This window comes from Pieris napi, chromosome 8, assembly GCF_905475465.1.
Source record: "Pieris napi chromosome 8, ilPieNapi1.2, whole genome shotgun sequence".
Classification (NCBI taxonomy): Eukaryota; Metazoa; Arthropoda; class Insecta; order Lepidoptera; family Pieridae; genus Pieris; species Pieris napi.
Genome location: NC_062241.1, coordinates 8,347,760 through 8,368,329, shown reverse-complemented (window position 1 = coordinate 8,368,329; position 20,570 = coordinate 8,347,760). Strand labels below are relative to the sequence as shown.

The 20,570-nt window shown below is 32.7% G+C and overlaps 1 protein-coding gene across 1 annotated transcript in view; it reads right to left on the bottom strand.

Annotated features, from left to right (window-relative positions):
- The window catches only part of LOC125052035 (apoptosis-stimulating of p53 protein 2), a 194,390-nt gene that overhangs the window by 138,175 nt on the left and 35,645 nt on the right, over positions 1 to 20,570 (bottom strand). Inside the window, exons 2-3 of the mRNA XM_047652682.1 lie at positions 10,265 to 10,312; positions 3,576 to 3,729 (exon numbers count right to left, since the gene is read on the bottom strand). Of these exons, the coding sequence (XP_047508638.1) occupies positions 3,576 to 3,729; positions 10,265 to 10,273 (163 nt within the window). The 5' untranslated portion in view covers positions 10,274 to 10,312. The remainder of the gene's footprint in view (positions 1 to 3,575; positions 3,730 to 10,264; positions 10,313 to 20,570) is intronic.

Genomic DNA, 20,570 nt, shown 5'->3' with positions numbered 1-20,570 from the left:
GGCTCCATGGATTGTAAGTGATACCGCCCATAGACCCGCAATTGCCTTGCCGGCCTTTTAAGAATGGGTACGCTCTTTTCTTGAAAGACCCTAAGTAGAATCTGTTCGGAAATAATTGGGCCGCTGGTTCCACATAGTGGAGCACGGCAAAAAGTACCTTAAAAATCGCGCAGTTGTAGAACAACGGACGTCGGAGTTGATATGGGTGAAATTTCACATTGGAGAGACCACCAATACTCTTCAAGTTAAACGCGTTAGAAGATGCAGAACCGGGAAAAAGCCGCTGGTCGTCGACAATTGACTTAACAACAATAACACTTCCGGTTTGACTGTCAATATATGGGTGCCCCGTCAAATATGTTGTTTTTGTGAATTAAGTCGAAATAGTTGACATAGTTTTGCGTTTTGATTGGTTTATTACCTCTTATTACCACTACAGGATAAAATAATATATGATTAATTAGATTTTTCCTTCAAGAACTAAGCGAGTTAATACATAAAAATATTGCTTAGTTTATGCAACAAGGATATTTGCTTACCATTTGTTTAACTACTCAGATAGAATGAAGAGGTTTTTTAAAAGTTTATAAAAGCGTACTTAAGTGAAGTTGTGGTTATGACTTAATTTAATTCTCAAAGTATCTTTAAACGTTAAAATATTAATATTTTAGCTTCATAATTCCTGAATTATTCAGTCTCAATACTCAACTTGTAGGTTAAGTACAAGCTGAAAAAGATAACCAAGTTTTGTGTAGATATTTGATATTTTGTGATACATTAAAATTTATATCAAATAGGCCGTTCCTTTAAAATATTAAGTTGATTAAGGTTTAATTTCAGTTTTCTTTTTTTTATCTATTAATGTACTTAATTGATTTATGTTTTCTGTTTCGTACATTTTCTTTAACAATGTAATCTGTTTTGGCTTTGTATATTGTCTAAGTGTTTTCTCCTTTATAACATGTATATATGTTTAGCTATAAGATTACTTATAAAAAAATCTATATTTATACACATTTAGTTTCTTTGGCCAATCGTAATAAATGAATGTAGTTTACTTTGAATTTCTTTTTGTTGTTTCTAATAACAATCAAGCCATTACGTATGTACATAAAAGCGCCTTTATGAAACATAAAAGCAATAATTAACGTCGCCCGCGCAGTCGACTAAATTATTTCAAAGGAACTTTACGATATTATAAAACGATTTTCTCGTTATTTATTATGCATAACATGAGGTAGCCATTATTGTTCTGGGAATAAAAAGACAATTAATTCATATGAGAGTAGCCGCTTTTATGTTTGCATAAGTATACAAAGTTTCTTTGTATGAATATTCGTTCAACATGTTTGTTAAAAATTCATTACATGTTACGCTGCTCTGTTTCTATAATTTCAATTACGATTCAATAATCGTTTTAGGTTTTCAGAACTTTAGATTTATACTTATTTTGCTAAGTATCAAATACTTAGCAAAATAAGAAGTGTAAACATCGCTGATTGGAAATTGAAGTAAGATTTAAAGAATGGTTCTCAACTCCAACATCTGTCAAGACCTAGTGAGTATAAAAAAGCTGAGTATTTGAATTAAGTTTGTGTAAACAGCTGGTGATAATGTAAGTGATCTAAACTTTAGGGTGCAAAAGTAACGCTTGAAATGGTAAACTAGCCGTTACAAAGTTAATAAACGTCGCGTGCGCACTTCAAGTCTTGCAAATATTCATTACGCCAAATTATAGTTGTTAGTTGTTGCATGTACTGATGTGAAGTTAATGCGCGGGAACACTGAAGATGGTCCGTTCACAGATCAAATCTATATTAATTTCCTGTACAATTTTTACTTTAGGGGAGATTTTCAATTTGCGCATTTGTTTGAATTTTAGTGTTAGTTTACGTTTATAAAAAATATCTTGTAGATCTTGAGTTAATTCTTATTCCCGTTATTTAGTATAGCCGACAATTTTTTTCTGTAAAAGTCTAATGTACAACAGTTAATTAAAATACTACTAGTACTAAGAGATTTTGTAAAACGTGTTTATTAAAATCAAAACACAGTACTTACACGTTTTAATTAATTTAAAAATTTACTTCACCACGTAAAGGTTTCAAATATGTAACTACAAGTTTTCTCACATATAAACTTTAATGAGTTGGTTGAAACAAAAGCACCGGTTTCATGTATTTAACGAGAGTTGCATAATGAAGCATCCTTTTATAGCTTTAGAAAATATATGCATGAAACTTGAATTAGGTTTTCCGAGCTAAATTATAACGCTAACAAGTCTGAAGCGGCCAGCTTATAATAAACGATACTTTAGAATATACTTGACAGATGTAAGGAGAATTGTCACTGATTATTTGTCGGGTTCGTTTACAAACGTGACCCGCTGTCGTAAAATAAATTTAGAAATAATTTTATATAGACTTTAGCTCATCTTTAGTCACGTAAACGTTTCCATACAAATTTGGCGTTAATGGCTCACGCATGAGGCAACCTTTTTCAGCTCAGGCCTCAGACCACGTTAGTAAGTTGTACGTGGTGGTCGTCTTCCCCATCGTCGCTCTTACTTTTAATTCTCACTTACAATACATACAGAAATCTTCTTGGTATAATAATGATATTTTGCGCTCCGACTGAAAATTTATCCGTCATGATTCCTCTATAAACAGTGATACAAACAAGATAAAGTTGTATTTATATAGTTTTAATGATCTGTCACGCTATAATTATTTAATTCAATCTTTTAGTGGAAGGTTCGAAGGTTTTCCTTGACCGACGCCAAATGAAAATGAAATTTCGGACATAACTTTCCCACGACATCTCGATAGCCAATTATGGCGAGTCGACTTTTTGCTTTCGAGAAGCTCGCTGATTGGTTTGCAATGACATCACTCATGTAATACCATTGTATCAAGGTAGGAAAAATAATAAAATACCCATCAATAACAAGTTAGTCTAATTGTTTAAAGGTGACTACTTCTTCCCTCTAATTTAGTAACAAGAATTATCACAAAAAAATCATATTAAATATTCGGCTAACGCATCCCTGCTATATGCAATATAGAAAACCTGTATTGTCTATCCATGTACCTGTATCCATAGCTTTTATTCGCCTTCATCACTAGATGTTCTTGAACTATGTACTTTATGTATAACAGATTCCATTTACGAGTAAAAGGATGTAAGCTAACAAGTGCTTGATATAAAAAGTACACCGCTATACAATTTTGTGTCAAGCTGAGAATGTAGGTCTCAACCATCCGTTACGACACACGATTCCCTTAATAGCCCTTAAAACGGTTATGGGCTTGTATCTAAGATTTCTTATAACTTCTTTGGAAGCCAAAACGACCGAGTTCAATAGGTTCATGTAGAGGTATTGTAATTTTGGCGCGGAAAATTACATACTCTTAAATAATAGATATTATAATATTTAATCTATAGGTATTAAAAGAGATGATAAAATAGTTTAAAAAATATAAAACCCTGATCGCATCGCGTTTCAAACACTATATTAATATACATAATAAAATATACTCTATTTGTCAATAGACCAAGTTTTAAAGATGCTATACCTCCATGGTGAGGATGCACGCTGATAAGCAGGCAAGGCTCGTCTCCGGGCTCGCGACAGCAGTCCAGCACGTCCCGGCTGGTGGTCTGTGGTGTCACAGGCACCGCTGTGGGTGACCATCCTGCACCGCTCTCGCACCACACTCTCACTATAATCTGTAAAAGTAAAATTTGTTATATAAAAGGTATGCAAAATTTATTCCAAATTTAAAACAACGACGTGAACGACCTTTGTTGTTCAGTGAGTTTCCCAGTCCAACAATTTCATTTATTTACGCGAGTATCATTATTTAAAGGAAATTCAGTTTTACCGGATTACAACGCAATTATCATAGTATACAATAAATAAAACATTTGTATTTAATATATTACGATTATCGTATATCGGAAACTATTGTTTATGACTTATGTAGGAGTATGTGTACTAAGCTTTTGAAACATCTTAAGTTGTTGAAAGCTCTAGTGTATTTATGTCTTAATAACCTGTACATTCTTGCAAAGACTGACTGACAGTAAATGGCTGTAGGTACTAAAACGGAGTAGATAGTAACATTATATGGAAGAAAACGACTTCTATACACGAGAATATAATAGTTGCTGGTGACTTCGTATACGGTTATAGAATAAAAATGTAGTTCCTTTACAGGCTTCCACGAGTCGGGTATACGGTTATGGGGTGTAAGAATGAAACTTTTGCGTTTTATTATTACTACATATAAAGTAGGCTTACAATTTCTACGCTCGAAACTGCATTTCGGTATCAAGCATAGACAATGTGTAGGTTATAAGTGTAAAAAAGTTAATAATTACTGTTGACGTAATCACCAAATAACAAACCCCCCAACCCACTATAGGGGGTTAGGGGGGTTTGTAGGACTATAGTCCTTACGTAATACTTGAACGGCCCCTAACCAGATTCCTTATTCTACAATGTTTAAGTAATTCGTGTATAAGGTCATAAAATGGTTAATGGGGTCTTACGTTTAATTACTAAATGTAAAGTGAGTATAATAATTTCAACTAGTAATACGTAAATATTCAACTACCTGAACTGTTTCTAAGTAATGTAAAATTATGTACGTAAGCTATATCTAATGTTAACCGCAGTCCCTTTGATACAACGGATTCAGCAACTACTTCCTGTATTATGTAAATGCTATGTCATTTACATTATATATTTGTCATGTATGATTCATGGGATACAACTGACAGCTGAATCTAAACTACATAATGGGACATAACATTAGAAGCCTAAATACATTTAAATATGTCACATATTATTGTCAAGTAATAGATACTTGAGTGGCATTGTTTTACTTTTGGGCTATGTAATCTACCTAATTTTAATATGAGGCAAATTTGATTTATTATTTATTTTTTTAGGGAAAAACTCTAAAAGTACTGGACGGATTTATTAAAAATTACGAAAAGCTATATTGTCACCGAGTAGAAGTAACGCGGTTGAAACCGTTGGACACAGCTTGTCATTTTTATAGTTTCATTATGTGTTCATTACCATTGTAGTACCTAGTTTAGGAGCTTAGAAGCCTTAGGTTTAAGGTTATATGGGGATTGTGGTGCGTGTTTAATATTGTAACTAAATGATAAGCGTTTAATGTACGCATTGATATTAATTTATACTAACATATTTTAAGTTTCTGTAATATTTATTAATAGCACAGGAAATTATTGTTAAACCGATATAATTTGTAAGACACGTAGCATGAGTTGATAATATATAAAAATCATTTGAGAATTCCACGATTAATGCTTTTTTTTATATAGTGTTACTCATTCACTGAAATCAACTTTGGTTAAAAACATAAACTGATGAAACATAAATCTTAATTATTTTTAATCATGCATTCTTTTAAGTCTAGAAAGAAATGAAAGAACGGCTGATTGTATTCATCAAAGCGTCACATGCCCCTCCACAGGTTTACGTTCGCTTTCAAGCTTTCTGTACACATTATGTCGTCTTCAAATACATCTGCGAGAAAATTATCGCAATGCACATAAAACAATCTACTAGGCATCTAACTAGTTTCTAAGAGGGGAGTTTTTGCCCACACTTAAGGGATGACGATTGTGATCCAGATATGGTAAGAACTAAGAATATAATAATGCTGTAGGTATTCAGTAACTTCCTTTAGCACAGCTGCCTGCGCAGATGTTTAAGTAAAGGGGTCAACGTCGTCCGTTATGCAAAAATTACTTTATGAATTTAATATCCACTTTAAACTAATAAAAGTCCCAAAGTTACTTAAGGTCTTATAAGTATTATATATGACATACTTAGAAATAAAATAAGTTGATTCTCGCTAGCATACAGTTGGTATGAAGTAGACAGCTAAGGTTTTTTTATATGATATTATATAGATTACAAAATCATATAAAATTAATTGCTGTTTGTGTGCCTCGTTAAAACAATTCTAGTTTTGTTAACAAATTCAAACTGTTATAAAGTTTAAACTTGAAAAGATAAGACCTTAAATCAACATTTTCGAAAATCAATGCGACACTTTGTGCCACAAACAAAAGCCAAACGCCACGTCAATAAATTCAGTAGTTAAGAAACGAGATATGATTGCAATAACTTATATAATTTATGTTATAAAATAAAAATAAAATAAAATAAAATAAAATAGCCTTTATTGCTGAACTTATTTTTACAGTAATTTTTCTTACAAATACGTTTATAACTTTTAACAGTTTCTTTTCTTTTCATAAATCCGGTATCGGTAAACGGTCGTTTCTACATTTCAGCTTGTCTTTCGACATAGGCCTCCTCTAAAGATTTCCACTCTGTTCTATTTTTCGCTATGCGCGTCCATATTGGGCCCGCCACTTTTTTGATGTCGTCCTCCCATCTTCTAGTCTGTCTGCCTCTGTTTCTTTTACTATCTCGTGGTTGCCATTCTGTTATTATTCTCGTCCATTTCTCCTTCTTCTCTCTTATCATATGTCCAGCCCACCTCCACTTTAAGCACCTGTATGTTGTGTATGCATTCTTAAATTTTGTTTTGTTTTTGATACATTTTAGTTTAACTCGGTCTTTTCTTTTAATTCCTATTGTGCTTCTCTCCATTCCATTCTGACAAACTTTTATTTTCCTTGCTTGTTCTTCTGTCAATGCCCATGTTTGGCACCCATATAGTAAGCATGGTAAGATACACATATTGTATATTCTCCTCTTGTTCCTCATAGACATATCCTGGTTCTTCATGACTTCACTGAGTGACCAATATCTCTTCCAAGTATTAGTTATTCTTCTTTCTATTTCTTTTTGCATACATTCCTCAGTAGATATTAACTGTCCCAAATACACATACTCCTTTACATACTCTATTTCTTCATCATTTACTGTTATGGACTCTGTTTGTGAGGAGTTAGACATTACTTTTGTTTTCGTTAAGTTCATTGACAGGCCTGCCTTCTTACTTTCTTCCGCTAACTGTTGCAACATTTCCTTTAGGGTTTTCGGGTTTTCCGAAAATAAGATTAGGTCGTCTGCAAAGCGTAGGTGACTCAGATTTTCGCCATTTATATTTAGTCCTTTATTCGTCCAATCCAGATTTCTGAATATCATTTCCAGAACTGCTGCAAATATTTTTGGTGAAATTGGGTCTCCCTGGCGTACACCTCTCTCAACCGGAAATTCTTCGCCTATAGATTCTAGTTTTACTTGTGCGGTGCTTTTTGTGTATACGTTTTTCAGTATCCGTATGTATTTTGCATGTACGCCTTGATCTTTTAGTGCGTCCCAGATAAATCTATGTTCAAGTGTGTCGAATGCTTTGTTGAAATCCACGAACCCTATGTAGTAAATTTTGTTATATTCTTTAAATTTCTGGAGTATTTGTCTAAGGGCGTGTATGTGGTCTATTGTTGAAAAATGTCTACGGAATCCAGCTTGTTCTTTGGGTTGATTTTCTTCAAGTGTGTTTGTGATTCTAGATAATATTATTTTTGAAAACACTTTGTAAATATTGGACATTAAACTGATTGGTCTGTAATTTGCTATATCTCCTTTGTCACCTTTTTTATGTAGTAGTATAATTGTAGATTTTGTCCAATCCTCTGGAATGTTTTCCGTTTTGATAATTTCATTAAATATATCTGTAAGTCTTGGAGCGATTACTGGTAACGTTGCTTTTAGAAGTTCGTTTGTAACAAGATCAGATCCAGGGGCTTTATCGAGTTTTTGTGTATTTATTGCTTTTATGGTTTCTTCCTTCATTATTTCCGGTATATATTCTTCATTAGTTATTTCGTCGTTTTCTTTTATAGTGTCTTTCTCTTTTTGACTTTGGTATAAGTTTCGGTAGAATTCTGTAGCGATTTTTAATATTTCGAGTCTTTTACCTGTATTATTGCCATCTTTCTTTCTCATACTTGGTATCCAGTCCTTTTTGTAGTTTAACTCCTTCAATGCCTTTTTTATTCCTCCTGTCTTTTCTATGTAACTTTTCATTGTATTAGATCTTTTAGTTTTTCTTTCTTTCCTAAGTTGTTCACTGATCTTTTTGCTTACTTCTGTTACTCTTTGGCGGTTTCCTTTAATTTCCTTTTGTCGTAAAAGTTCTTTTCGTTCTTGTAATAATTGTTTGATTGTAAGTGAGACTTCTTTCTTGATACTTTTGTTTGTTTTTCTGGTTACTGTTTTTAGTTGATTTAGTAATAGGTTGTATTTTTCTTGTATCGATGGATATTCTTTCTTCTCTAATTCCGCGGCATCTAGAGATGTTTGAAGATTATTAAGTAATAGTTTAGGGTCACCTGAGTATTGTACCGCTAATTGTTTATTTTGAAATCGTCTTGTTTTCTTGAACATTCCTGACATCGCAACTCGAACCATCCTATGGTCTGTGTGGAAGTTTAAATTGTTTATGATCGAAATGTTCTTGAAGGCTTTTCTATTATTAGACATAATAAAATCGATTTCATTCCTATATTGTCCATTGGGTGAGATCCATGTCCATTTTTTTGATGGTTTCCTTTTATAAAAACTGTTTAGAATACTTAATCTGTTTTCCAGTGCAAAGTTTACTAGTCTTGTTCCGTTTTTGCTTCTATTTCCATACCCATAGTTTCCTATGGTATTTTCTTCCCCACTATTTTGAATCCCAATTTGTCCATTAAAGTCTCCCATCACGATGACGTTTTTGTGTGCGTTATCAATAGCGTTTTGGAGATTTTCATAGAATTCCTCAATTGTTTTTACGTCCTCTTTTTTATCAGATTCAGTTGGTGAATATGCCTGTATAATAGACCATCTCTCTTCTTTATCTCCGTTCACGGGCAGTTTTATATTAAGGATTGCAATACGTTCCGAGAATCCACTAAGTTCTTCTATGTTGTTGACTAGATTTGCTTTCACCATGAATCCAACTCCATACAGCCCGGGCGTCTCCCCTTTATAATGTAGTACGTATTTGCCATGGTTTTCTATACCTTCTCCAAATCTGCGCATTTCGCTAATACCTATAATATCCCACTTTAACTCTTCTATTGCCAGCTCTAGTTCTTGGAGTTTTTCAGGTGTTCTAAGAGATCGACAGTTAATAGTTGCTATGTGGATGTCATTTACTTTGTTTTTCATGTTAGTGTTATTTTTCATGTTAGTGTTATTTTTTTCCTTTAGAGGGTCGTGGTCATTTTTCCCCACGATGACCAGTCGGCTTGGGGAAGTCAAGCTATGTTAACGGATCGTAAATCAAACATTTATCATAATAAATAGACAACATTGTACCCAAATGCAAATAAGCATAGTTAGCAAAGGTTTTGTTTGCTTAGTCATAATTTATGGAGGCTGTGTGTACAACTTGGACCTTGAATCAAAATATACCTGATACATGCGTACATGGGTCACATATTGGTTAAATTAGTGTTCAAATATATTTGGAGTCCAAAACCTCCAGGATTAAGTGGAATTGATTGGATATTAAATATAACAACAACGGGGCACAAGCACACTTTTCATAAGACTATTTAAATACGTTCCACGAGATCCCTTTTTAAATTGAACAAATCATAATAGAACATAAATGACGGAGGTATGCTGAAATATAATATTACAGTTTGACAGCTCCCTTAAGACGGTTAAAATTTAAAATTTAAATCTATTAAACTCAAAGAATTCCATTGCAAGTAAATGTTATAAAGATACTGTGTGGTTTGATAACAATTAACACACCTTAAATACTATTTAGTTCGCTGTACAAGAAGTAAGACATAGCAAAAGTATAAAATATGTTTTTAGGAGTGTGACAGTGATAATGTCTCTTCCAGGTTAACTGTCTTTAAATATTTCTCTGAGGTCATTTTTAAATTCGGTGTTAAAGACAATTTAATATCGGTGCGTTGTGTCTTGATAATAGCAAATACTTTAATTGTGTTTGACACCGAATTTAAAAATGAACTTAAAAAATATTTATGGCATAAAGCAAGTTAACCTGGAAGAGTTCATTTATTATCACTGTTACAAGTATTTTATACTTTTAAAAGTTTTTGTTTTTATACATACTACGGAAGAGAGCAGTCATCATTTTATCATAAATTGTATATAAATTAATAAAGAAAAACTTTATTAATTAAACCTCTATCGTGGCAATGACAAGCACTTATATTTGTATATATAAGTAGCCTATATATTTTATTTATTACATAATTTACATGTTCACAATCTTACCGGTATCATTTTTGGGTGACATGTGTAGTCGCAGCTTTATCTTCCTTTCTGAAAAAGAGACACACCGTTATTTATTTTCTTATTAATCACTAAATAGAGAAGTTTTAGACCATGGTTTATACCCCGGCTGTGCACGAATAGGCTTAGGCACATTTAACATTCGCTCGGCCAGTAAAGGAAACCATCGTGAAAAAACCTGCTTGCCAACCGAAAAAGTCGACGGCGTGTGTCAAGCACAGAAAGCTACTAATAGTCCAGATCACCTACTGGCCTATTCCAAAAAAACAAATGAACACGAAACAGATACAGTAATCGGGCCCAGACCTTAAAAGGTTGCAATGGCACTGTTTTTATAATCCACTTAATCATTACGAAAACCTTAATAAAAGGTTATTTATTTCCTTTTATTTCTGTTTCCTTTTTACAAAGAATTCACCTTTTCAAATATGAACCACAGAATATTAGTTATTTTAGTGATAAGCGGTTGTACGGAGTCGTAAAATTAAAAATATAAGTACATGTGCGAGCAATTGCGCAGCCAGTATGAATAAGACAATTAATCAAATAGAAATATTCCAAGTCCTGGTGGCTATTTTCCACCACTACACGTAGTTTCTGGCTTCAATTCCCGAAGTTGTCAAAGTCAAAAATCATTCATTCATATAGGTGAACGTCAAAAAAGAAATATACCTTAAATGCTTCTAATTTTACATTTACTGCCATTTCTGTAATTGTGGGGCTTACCTGTCTTTAAACGCTAGACGTCAAAAAACCATTTAAAATATATGATTGAAGTTAATTAAAATAAATTCGACAGTTTGATCGCGCATGTTTCATCTAAGATATCTATGGTTTAAACAGCGAAATTCCTCACGTATAACAGATTTATAAATAAAGAATATATCACGTACGAACGAGATGCGTAAACGGAACTTGGATGAAATAAAGGTTCACTCTTCACTGTGTATGACTTTTTATACAGTACTTAAATAGTTCGCCAATAATTCATTCGATTACGCAAAATCAATCTGTGTTGCGGTGAAAACCATCCGATTTACATCGACACATTATTTTATTTATTACTAGCTGATACGACGAACTTCGTTTTGCCATGTATATTATTTCTAGGAAACATTTTTTTAGTTCAATAACAAATATCTATTTACTATAATAAAAATTAGGGACCGTTTTGCATTGGAATTCTTTTAACTTTTTTTTTCATAAATATTTTAGTGGAGTCAAAGTCTCGCATTGGTTTTTCCTGTGTATGAGTCCACGTAAGTGAGATCACTGTTATAAGACGTAAACCCTAGAGATGGAAAGACGATTACGAGAATATAATGGCGTGGCGGTTACTGGATGGTCTTGGGAGCCTATGGCAGGAGTCGTTGAATAAACTAAAATTTAAAATATTTCGTCATATCATCTTTATTAATACAAGGTCAACCATTTAATTTTATAATCTTTCGTAAAAAATTAATTTAAAAAAAATAACAATTATTTCGCTAACAAAAAAAGCTTTAAAAGTTCCCTTTCCCTACCTTTTTTCATCTTCACCCAGTTTTCTCAATAAGTTAAACCTCGGCGCTTAATAAGCTAAGCTATGCTCTGTCTCCCGGACCGGTCTACAATAACCGTATTAAGCGTCGTATATTATGCCCTAATCCGTATTAAATCGGGTAACGTTTAAAATAGGCGATTTAAATAGGATTAAGTTCCGCGCATGGCTTAAAAATTTAAGGTATGACTTATATTTTCTTATTACAATTAGTAATTATACACTTCATAACAAAATAAAATGAAAAGGAGGCGTTCTAATCGTTTTCGAGCGATCTCTTCCAGGCAACCAATGTGTGAAAAAATTAGATAAGATAAGCAAGAAGTGCAAAAAATACATAAGACATATACATATATCCGTTGCCTAGTATCTATAACACAAGCTTCACCAGCTTAGCATGGGACTAGGTCAATTGGTGTGGATTGTCTTTGAAATATATATGTAGTTATTTAGACAAAACTAATAGATCAAACAAAGCAATTTATGTAAACAGTAATCAGATCAATATTTAAAAAAAGTACAAAAAAAAAGAAAAGTATTACACTTTTGAATTAATGCTGAATCAAGACATTTTTTGAACTGAGGGTATAAGATTTGTTTTATCATTTTTTGGAAAAATCCAATTTTTGATTGAACTTTTTTGTGAATTGTGTGAAGAAAGAAACAGGCTCAATTTTAGTTAACATATCAATACAGATCTCTATACCACTCCTCAATCTATTTATTAATTTAACATTTAGTAAGACAAAGTAGCGCAGGCTTGGTAATACCATGCAATAATATTATGCCATAGAATAAGGTTTACAATAGCGCAAAGTAGGTATTTTAATTAAACGAAATGCATGTATATGGTATTGCTCTCTTGGGCATATAATTCACAGAACGTGAATAATTATCGTGAATAGCCATTTATATTTTAAATACGAACGCTATATTTGTTATGCTTTCATGATTACGAAATAAAAAAGGCAAGGAATATACTAAATTCCTTTAGGAGAGTTTTAACATTTTAAAATTGTTTTATTCACAAAATGTGCCTGTCACATGTGGGATATTACAGATGAAACATAACAAGATACATATAATTTGTATTTACAATTTTCTTAACCTAAAAAGTTATATCAAAAATTATCGAAAAGAAAATTATAACAAATTTAAAAAGTTAGATCCCTATGGCAGTGTACCTTTAACGCTGACAGCATTTCCTCGCTGTATTGCGATAATTATTCGTTGAGCGAGGAAAGCAACAGCTCTGGGGTCACCGGTACTATCTACCAGGCGCCAACTTAAATTTTTAATAAGCGCCTGTGTACTTGAACTCCACGGCCCAAGAGTCTCTACTCCAAACAACAAAATCGAAGTTGGAGAAAAGACTTATATTTGAGCCGTTTATTATTTTCTGCCTGTTCTATATCTTTCTCAAGATACATTACAAATAAAAACAAGTAAAAGACGTTGGTTCATTTTAATATATCATTTACTTGTTATTATATGAAGGTACGCAGTAACCTTATAGGTAGGTAATACATCTACTTACATTTGTTTTTTGACAGATTTAATTTTTTCACGTAATTTTTTTTATAAACAGGCAGGAGACTCATCTGATGTTAAGTGATACCGCCGCCCATGGCCACTCTCAATATATACTATGAACTCATCACCGTACAAGCCGTATTAACACAAATTTTCATCATCATCACCTTGATAGCTGGAAGTTTTCCACGGTCCGCTTCACAATACACCTTTTGTTTAGCGAACTGTGGAAGGATACAACCTCCAACTGTTTAAAAAAAGAACATACTCCTCCCTATGCTTTAAACACAGACAAGACAATATAGTTTATTGCCTTTTCTTCTCAAGTGCCTAAGAGACAAACGAATCCCTTTACATTACTCATTACCCAAGAATTCAAATGATAATTGTACGTTTTCAACGCATAAGAATTCAACATCTCTCCGCTAAATATTCATACATTCAAATAACATGCGTAGGAGTGACAAGGGCATTATTAAGATTTCAAGATCTCAATGACAGAGAACTGTCTGCAGACGTATTTTGATCAGTAAAGCTCAGACTTCTGAGGAAAAATATATCAATCTGTGGTTAGCACTAAGTCATAGACCAGTGTTTACAAAACCAGTGGTGCTCTTTGCCTCAGATTTCTGTATCTGTTTCGTTTCATTCATTTGTTTTTACTAAATAGCAAGTTGGTGATCAGCCTTCTGTACCGGAGACACGACGTCGATTTTTTGGTTCTAAGGCCGGTTTCCTCACGATGTTTTCACCGTACGTAGGGCATAATATACACTCTCTGTGTTAAATGTGCACATAGAAAGAAGCGTCCATTTGTACACAGCTCGGATTTGAATCAGAGATGAAAGTCGCACGCTCAAGCCACCAGGCCAACACTTCTCTACTTTAAGTTTTATATACCTTTTTGAATATAGTCGAAAAGATGTCTATATGTTTAAATTGGATATATTATGTATTAATTTTTGCGATCAATATTTCAAATATTATTTTCTCGAAAGGTTGCCTGGAAGGGTTAGCTAGAAAGCGACAAGTCCGCCTGTTATCGCCTTATTATTTAATTACTATAATTTGTACTGATTTTTGCAATGATCGTTGGTATTCCAACCAAACGGCAGATTATATAGTCATGTTTATTTTCGAACAAACACAACCATTATTGCTTACGTTACAATTACGTTTAACTTATTCATAGATATGAAAAAAAAAAAAGGGTGCGTGTACTTATGTACGCGCGTAAGAAGTTATACTTCTTTGGCATTATTAAAAATAGTTTTTGATTGCATGCAAATAATTAATTACAATTAAATAATCAAAGACTGGAAAAGGAGTCATTAAAGTCAATACAGTTCAGTTTACATTTGAAAAATTAATTAAATAAATATTTATTATTATTCTCTTACATTAAACAAATAAAACACTATTTATCTTTAAAACATTTTTATTTCATTATACTATTATTTTTAAGTGACTCTAATGTCTTCTTCAGAATTTCGGTTTGTAATTTTAAATTAATCATTACTTGGTTGTGCATCTACGAGGCTTCTCCAAAACTAAAACTACTACTTGCTTTCTGCAACAAATAAGAGAATATTAATTTAAGCTCTGTCCATGCAAAACTTAAATTTTTTTATAATTCATATTATAAATTTTTTAACACATTTATATTAATATAATTATATAAATGTGTTAATAATATAATTTGTAGCACATGCTACAGACCTGGATAGCAACTTTCTTTTATTCTATTTAGAGATAGAGATAATTTAAATATAATACCGGTGTCTTCCTTGTAGGTTTCTTTGGAGTTGTTTGGGGATTCTTGTTGTTCAGTTCGACATGATTTTCTTTAACCTTTCTTTAATCCTACAAAATAATGAAATTGTTAAGTTATGTTGTCACTGTTGTGCACACCTTTGTTTGGCTTTTTTAGTATTCAAGTTATGTCAAAACTGATTTATTACCTTGTCATTGTTGGCTTTTGGGATATCAATTGTTTCTAAAATGATTTTATTTGTAATATCCTGAAATATATAAATAACATCTATTAATTTAAGTATCATGGTGAGTGGTTCGCACTCAGGTATTAAGGTGTATTATACCCACTGTCCATTATAAGTGGGAATGGGCTCACTTCTGGCTGGACAGAGTTTCGGTACTACAAGTGCAACATGGATGTTTTGAGGTATTACAATATCTCTAACTACCTGTAGGGGAATAAAGTACTGTTGTGAGCATATGCCTATGCTTGAAAGGTTGAACCTTGAACATCACCATACATCATATTTATAATTAACATTCCTACCTCGACACCATCACAATCAAATTCATTGAAATCTACTTCAAACCGTTGCGGTATCATCTCTGCCATATCCATTGTGTCTTGAGAAGGTGATGGTGGCTTTGATCCACCTCCAGTTTTAGATGTTTCACGGCGATAAGATGACAACTCTTTTTTTGTATTCAATTTAGTGCACTTCCACTGATTCATCAATTGTTTTTTGTCTCTTGTCCTTATATTTGCTAGATTAAATCTGAAAAATTACATGTTTTGATTAAATAATGTGGTCATTTTTTTGAGATGCAGGTACTTATTAAAATGTTTACTTCTCTGTTATATCGCTCCAAGCCTTCATTTTCTCCTTATTAGTATTCGTGCTTAAATCTTTGTTCTCAATTATTGATATATAGAATATTTCTAAAACGTTGCTGTAACAAACGCAATAAACATAAGCAATGAATAATGGTTCATGTTTCAGTTTTAATCAACAATAATACTCGATAATACCTACGGATAGTTAACCTCAATTGTATTGAAGCACTCAGGAAGGTTGGCACAGTTTTTTCACAAATATTTTATCATATTAATTAGTTTTGATTTAGATATTAAATTTAAATCACTTCTGATTATAATTCAGACGCACATATAAAATTCGCACTTGTATAATGAAAATAACTAGATACATAGATAATCTTTTATTTTAAACAATAATTCAAACTCCTATATTTGTTTAAAAGGTAAATGTCAATGTCAGATGTCAATTGTCATGGATATTCAAAATTCTTGTTAAGCTGCTAAGCTAAGAAATAGAATATGCGTGAAGTTAGCTTATATTCTATTTCTTTTGTAGATTGCGCACGCTATAATCACACTCCGAATTTTGTGTCATAGGTGCGCGCGCATCGTAAAATTTCACTCTCATCAAATTTTCATAACGCGCCTAAAGAAGTATAACTTCAAAAATATCTAAAAATATATTTTATACTTAGCAACGATTTTATGTATTGCAAACGGTACTAAAATATAATTCGCGAGAGATATTGTTTCTTTAATATACATATACTCTTTCTATGAATATAAAGAGTGTAGATTATCTTAAAGAACGAACGGTACTACCGAAATGGCCGAGTCCCACCCTCGATCGTGGTCTTTGTATGCAAATATCTCGCTACCAAATATTTCAAGCGGCCTCTGCTTAATCCGTTTGTTTCTTAGCTTGATCGATGAACTTTGCTTAGATTCACAAACGTTGTTTTTGTTGTACAGAGACCAGTTTTTTGAACTAGCGTTGCCATCTGTCAAAATATATATAACTACCAATAGATAAGCCTATTTCAGACAGCCTAACTGAGGAGGTTAGGATCAAAACTACATCATATCCGTTTTTCTCAATAAGACAGAAATCTAAAAAAACTTAATAAATTGTGAGAGCATGTTTTTGTATTTAAAATAAAAATACCATATTAATGTGGAGATAAATCGGCAATTAAAACATTTTTTTGCTATTTGATTGCTCGCGCTGTTGTTGATAATTGGGCAAAGTTATTTTGGATAAGTGCTGTTTTATGAAGACAAATCAGGATATGTGTTGTTTTGTACCTTCTGCATGGATAAGTGTGGTTTTGAACGTCACCTGTCTGGATATGTAGTGTTTTGTTTTAATTGTTATGGAAATGTGTACTTAATAATAAAAAACTTAAAAAATCAAGTCTTTAATATAATGTCTACATCACACTCTTAATGTTACTGTGTCCGGTTCAATACAATCACATTCATCATCATCATTTTCATCTTTATTTTGTGATAATATTGGTACTGTTTCACACAAAAGTCTTTTGTACCACTCTAATTCAGGCAGCGATTCCCAGTTTTCTCCAAATTGTTTGGTAAGTATATTTTTGACATCTTTTTTTTTGCTGCAGAAATATAACAGTAAATATATTTTACTGTTATATTTAAATATAAACAGAAGAAAAGGCACAGAAAACACGTATTGAAAAACGAGGGAACACTGAACAGAGCTACCTATCGTGCCATAAATAATGACTGTGACAATGACAGTACAGACAGTGGCAGATGACGTTTAATGTCAAAATAATGTTGCCACTTTACACGGCAAGATACTAAGGCAAAGAGTTTTGGGATGGACAAGCCAAAACTCTTTATATTGCGGGATAATTCGAAAAAGTACGGGATATGTGTGGTGTTGATTGTGCATACATTACAGCATAGTAAAATACTTATAGGAGATGTGCGGTTTTGAATCAATTTTAAAATAAAAAAATTTAACACGGATATGTTGAGGTTTTAAACGAATTTTTCTTTTTCAACATCATTTTACAAGGAAAATAGTGCTGTTTTGAACTTGACTGATTTTACTAAATGGTAGAATTTATCTTATAGAGCACGAATTGAAAAAAAAAACAAAAGTGACAATAAATGGATAGGTTTTGGATTTGAACCTAACCGCCACAACTATTCTCAAAGCCTTGTTGTATAGTGTGAAGTCAGTTTCCGCACTTTAGACGCCCATTTTGTTCGTTTCTTAAATTCTCCAAGCCTTTAAGTACAGTATATTATTTGCGTGTATCATTTATAATTTTATACAAGAAAAACCTTTCGGGCTACCTCACGCGGAATAATAATTTTTCCACCAAGCATCGACCCACGACTTCTAGTTAATAAGCACCTCGGAATCGGTGAACATAGAGTTTGTGGCTAAACAATTGTTTACAGTATATTATGACTATTATCAAAATCTCAATGTTATAAGAATCCAGCCAGGATGAATTTTATTGGCAAACCTTTTAATTGAATAATCCCATTGTGTTTTACTCGCACAAGTTTCAGTCAATAGTTGAGGCGTAAGAGTTAATCCGGAAACAGTATGCCGACAAATTTGTCCCTTCCGTTCCGTTGGTTTTGTCACATAAACCTTCGCCAGCCAATTCGTCGGCATAATAGCTCACATGTTAACACTATTGTACAAATATATGGTACTGTTCCCAAAGTCTGTGGTTTTACTACAGACTATACATGAAATAACTGTCACCGACTGTTTATGTTTTATGGACGAATGAAGGAAAGGAGAACAGTTTGAGGAAGATCCGACAGTGCATTTTTCTGTCTCCCCGACTTCCTTAAACTCGCTGCTTACAGGAGATCCTCTCGCTTTATAAGTCAAAAAGTATTAATAAATTTATACCCTACTAACTGACCCGGCAAACGTTGTTTTGCCATGTATATTATTTCTAGGAAACATTTTTTAGTTCAATAATAAAATAACTATCTACAGTAATAAAAGAATGGGTTGATCGTAGAGGGGTGAAAATTAGGGGTTGTATGTATTTTGTATGCTGTATCATAAAAAAATTGGGCACCCCCTATCACTTACAGGTTCGAAAGATAGTAGCCGATTCTCAGTTTTTACTGAATGTGCATTAAAAAATTCATAAGAATCGGTCGTGTCGTTTCCTAGACGTATGGGAACGAACATTGTGACACGAGAATTTTATATATTAAATTAGTGTAGTATGTAATACATATATAATGAGTCTTATTATTTAATAAACAGTACCCACAGGCCTATCTAATCAAATCTGTATTAACCTCTCAGAATTAGTGAGACCACCCTGAACATACACTGTAACAATTTAGATAAGTTCAGATCAGTACTTGAATATTCCGTTAACAGTAAGTGCGTCTGTCTTCTAAGCTCTGTCTTATCTAATTGATTTAGGGTTTTGAAGCCGGCTTTATTTAAAAAAAAGAGGACCAAAACGTATTGTCTTTATTCAGATTAGTTACTTATGCAATAAGCTTACATTTACCTTCCTTGTGACTTAGTAGATAGTGCATTACACTATGTTTGATTGTCAGCAAGAATGCATTCAGAAATTTGCTTATATAAACTACTTGGGACTTCTTCATTACTGTTACTGGCACTTTGCGTTTTTAAGATATAGAATAAACTAGATTATCCGGCAAATGTTGTTTAGCCATGTATATTATTTCTAGGAAACATTTTTTTAGTTCAATAAAAATAACTATCTACTATAATAAAAATCTGTTTCAATAAATATATAATGCAGTATCATAAAAAAAATAATAATAATAAAATTTAGGGGGAAACCCTTAACATTTAGGGGGATGAAAAATAGATATTGTCCAATTCGCAGATCTAACCGATATGCACACAAAATTTCACGAAAATTGGTCGAGCCATTTAGGTGGAGTTGGTACAAACACCGAGAATTGTATATATTAGATATGTCCTCTTTACACATAATTAAAGAGTAAAGTAGAATTGTTCGAATTTTTAGGCTACTGGGAGCTATTTACCAGTTATATTCAGCATCTAAAATATGCCAGAATATATGCCCGCTCATATCATTAAGTAACATTGAACTTCGGAATACGTACAAAAGTACCTATTTGTTTGTAACTGTCACCCATTCTCACTCCGGGGTGAATCGTGCGCAGACGCCAAGCGTAATGAAGAAGAATGCATAAGTACCAAAGCCTTTTTCACACGAATAAATTTTTAGTGAAACTGTGGAGTTGCCAACTTCGTTGCCATGGCAACGCATACGTCAAAATCAATTTGGTTGTTTGCCTTGACTTGGCCGAATCATTGACAACTATGCTAAAATCTTTTTGACTGCGTATAATTAGAACCCAATATAACCTGTGATCATGACAAAGTTTATTTTTTCTTAATTATTCCGTTGGAGCATCAAAGACTCCTTAATTTATAAATATACCCCCAATTTATGTTCTACGTCAAAATAAGAAAACTTTTGTAAAGATTATTAACAGAACTCATACTCGGTATCAAGAAAAGGTGCTCAAATAAAATTAGCATTATTTATGGTTGAACAACGCCTTTAGCAGATGTACAGGAATCTGATACTTATCCAATCATTGTGTCAATCCGT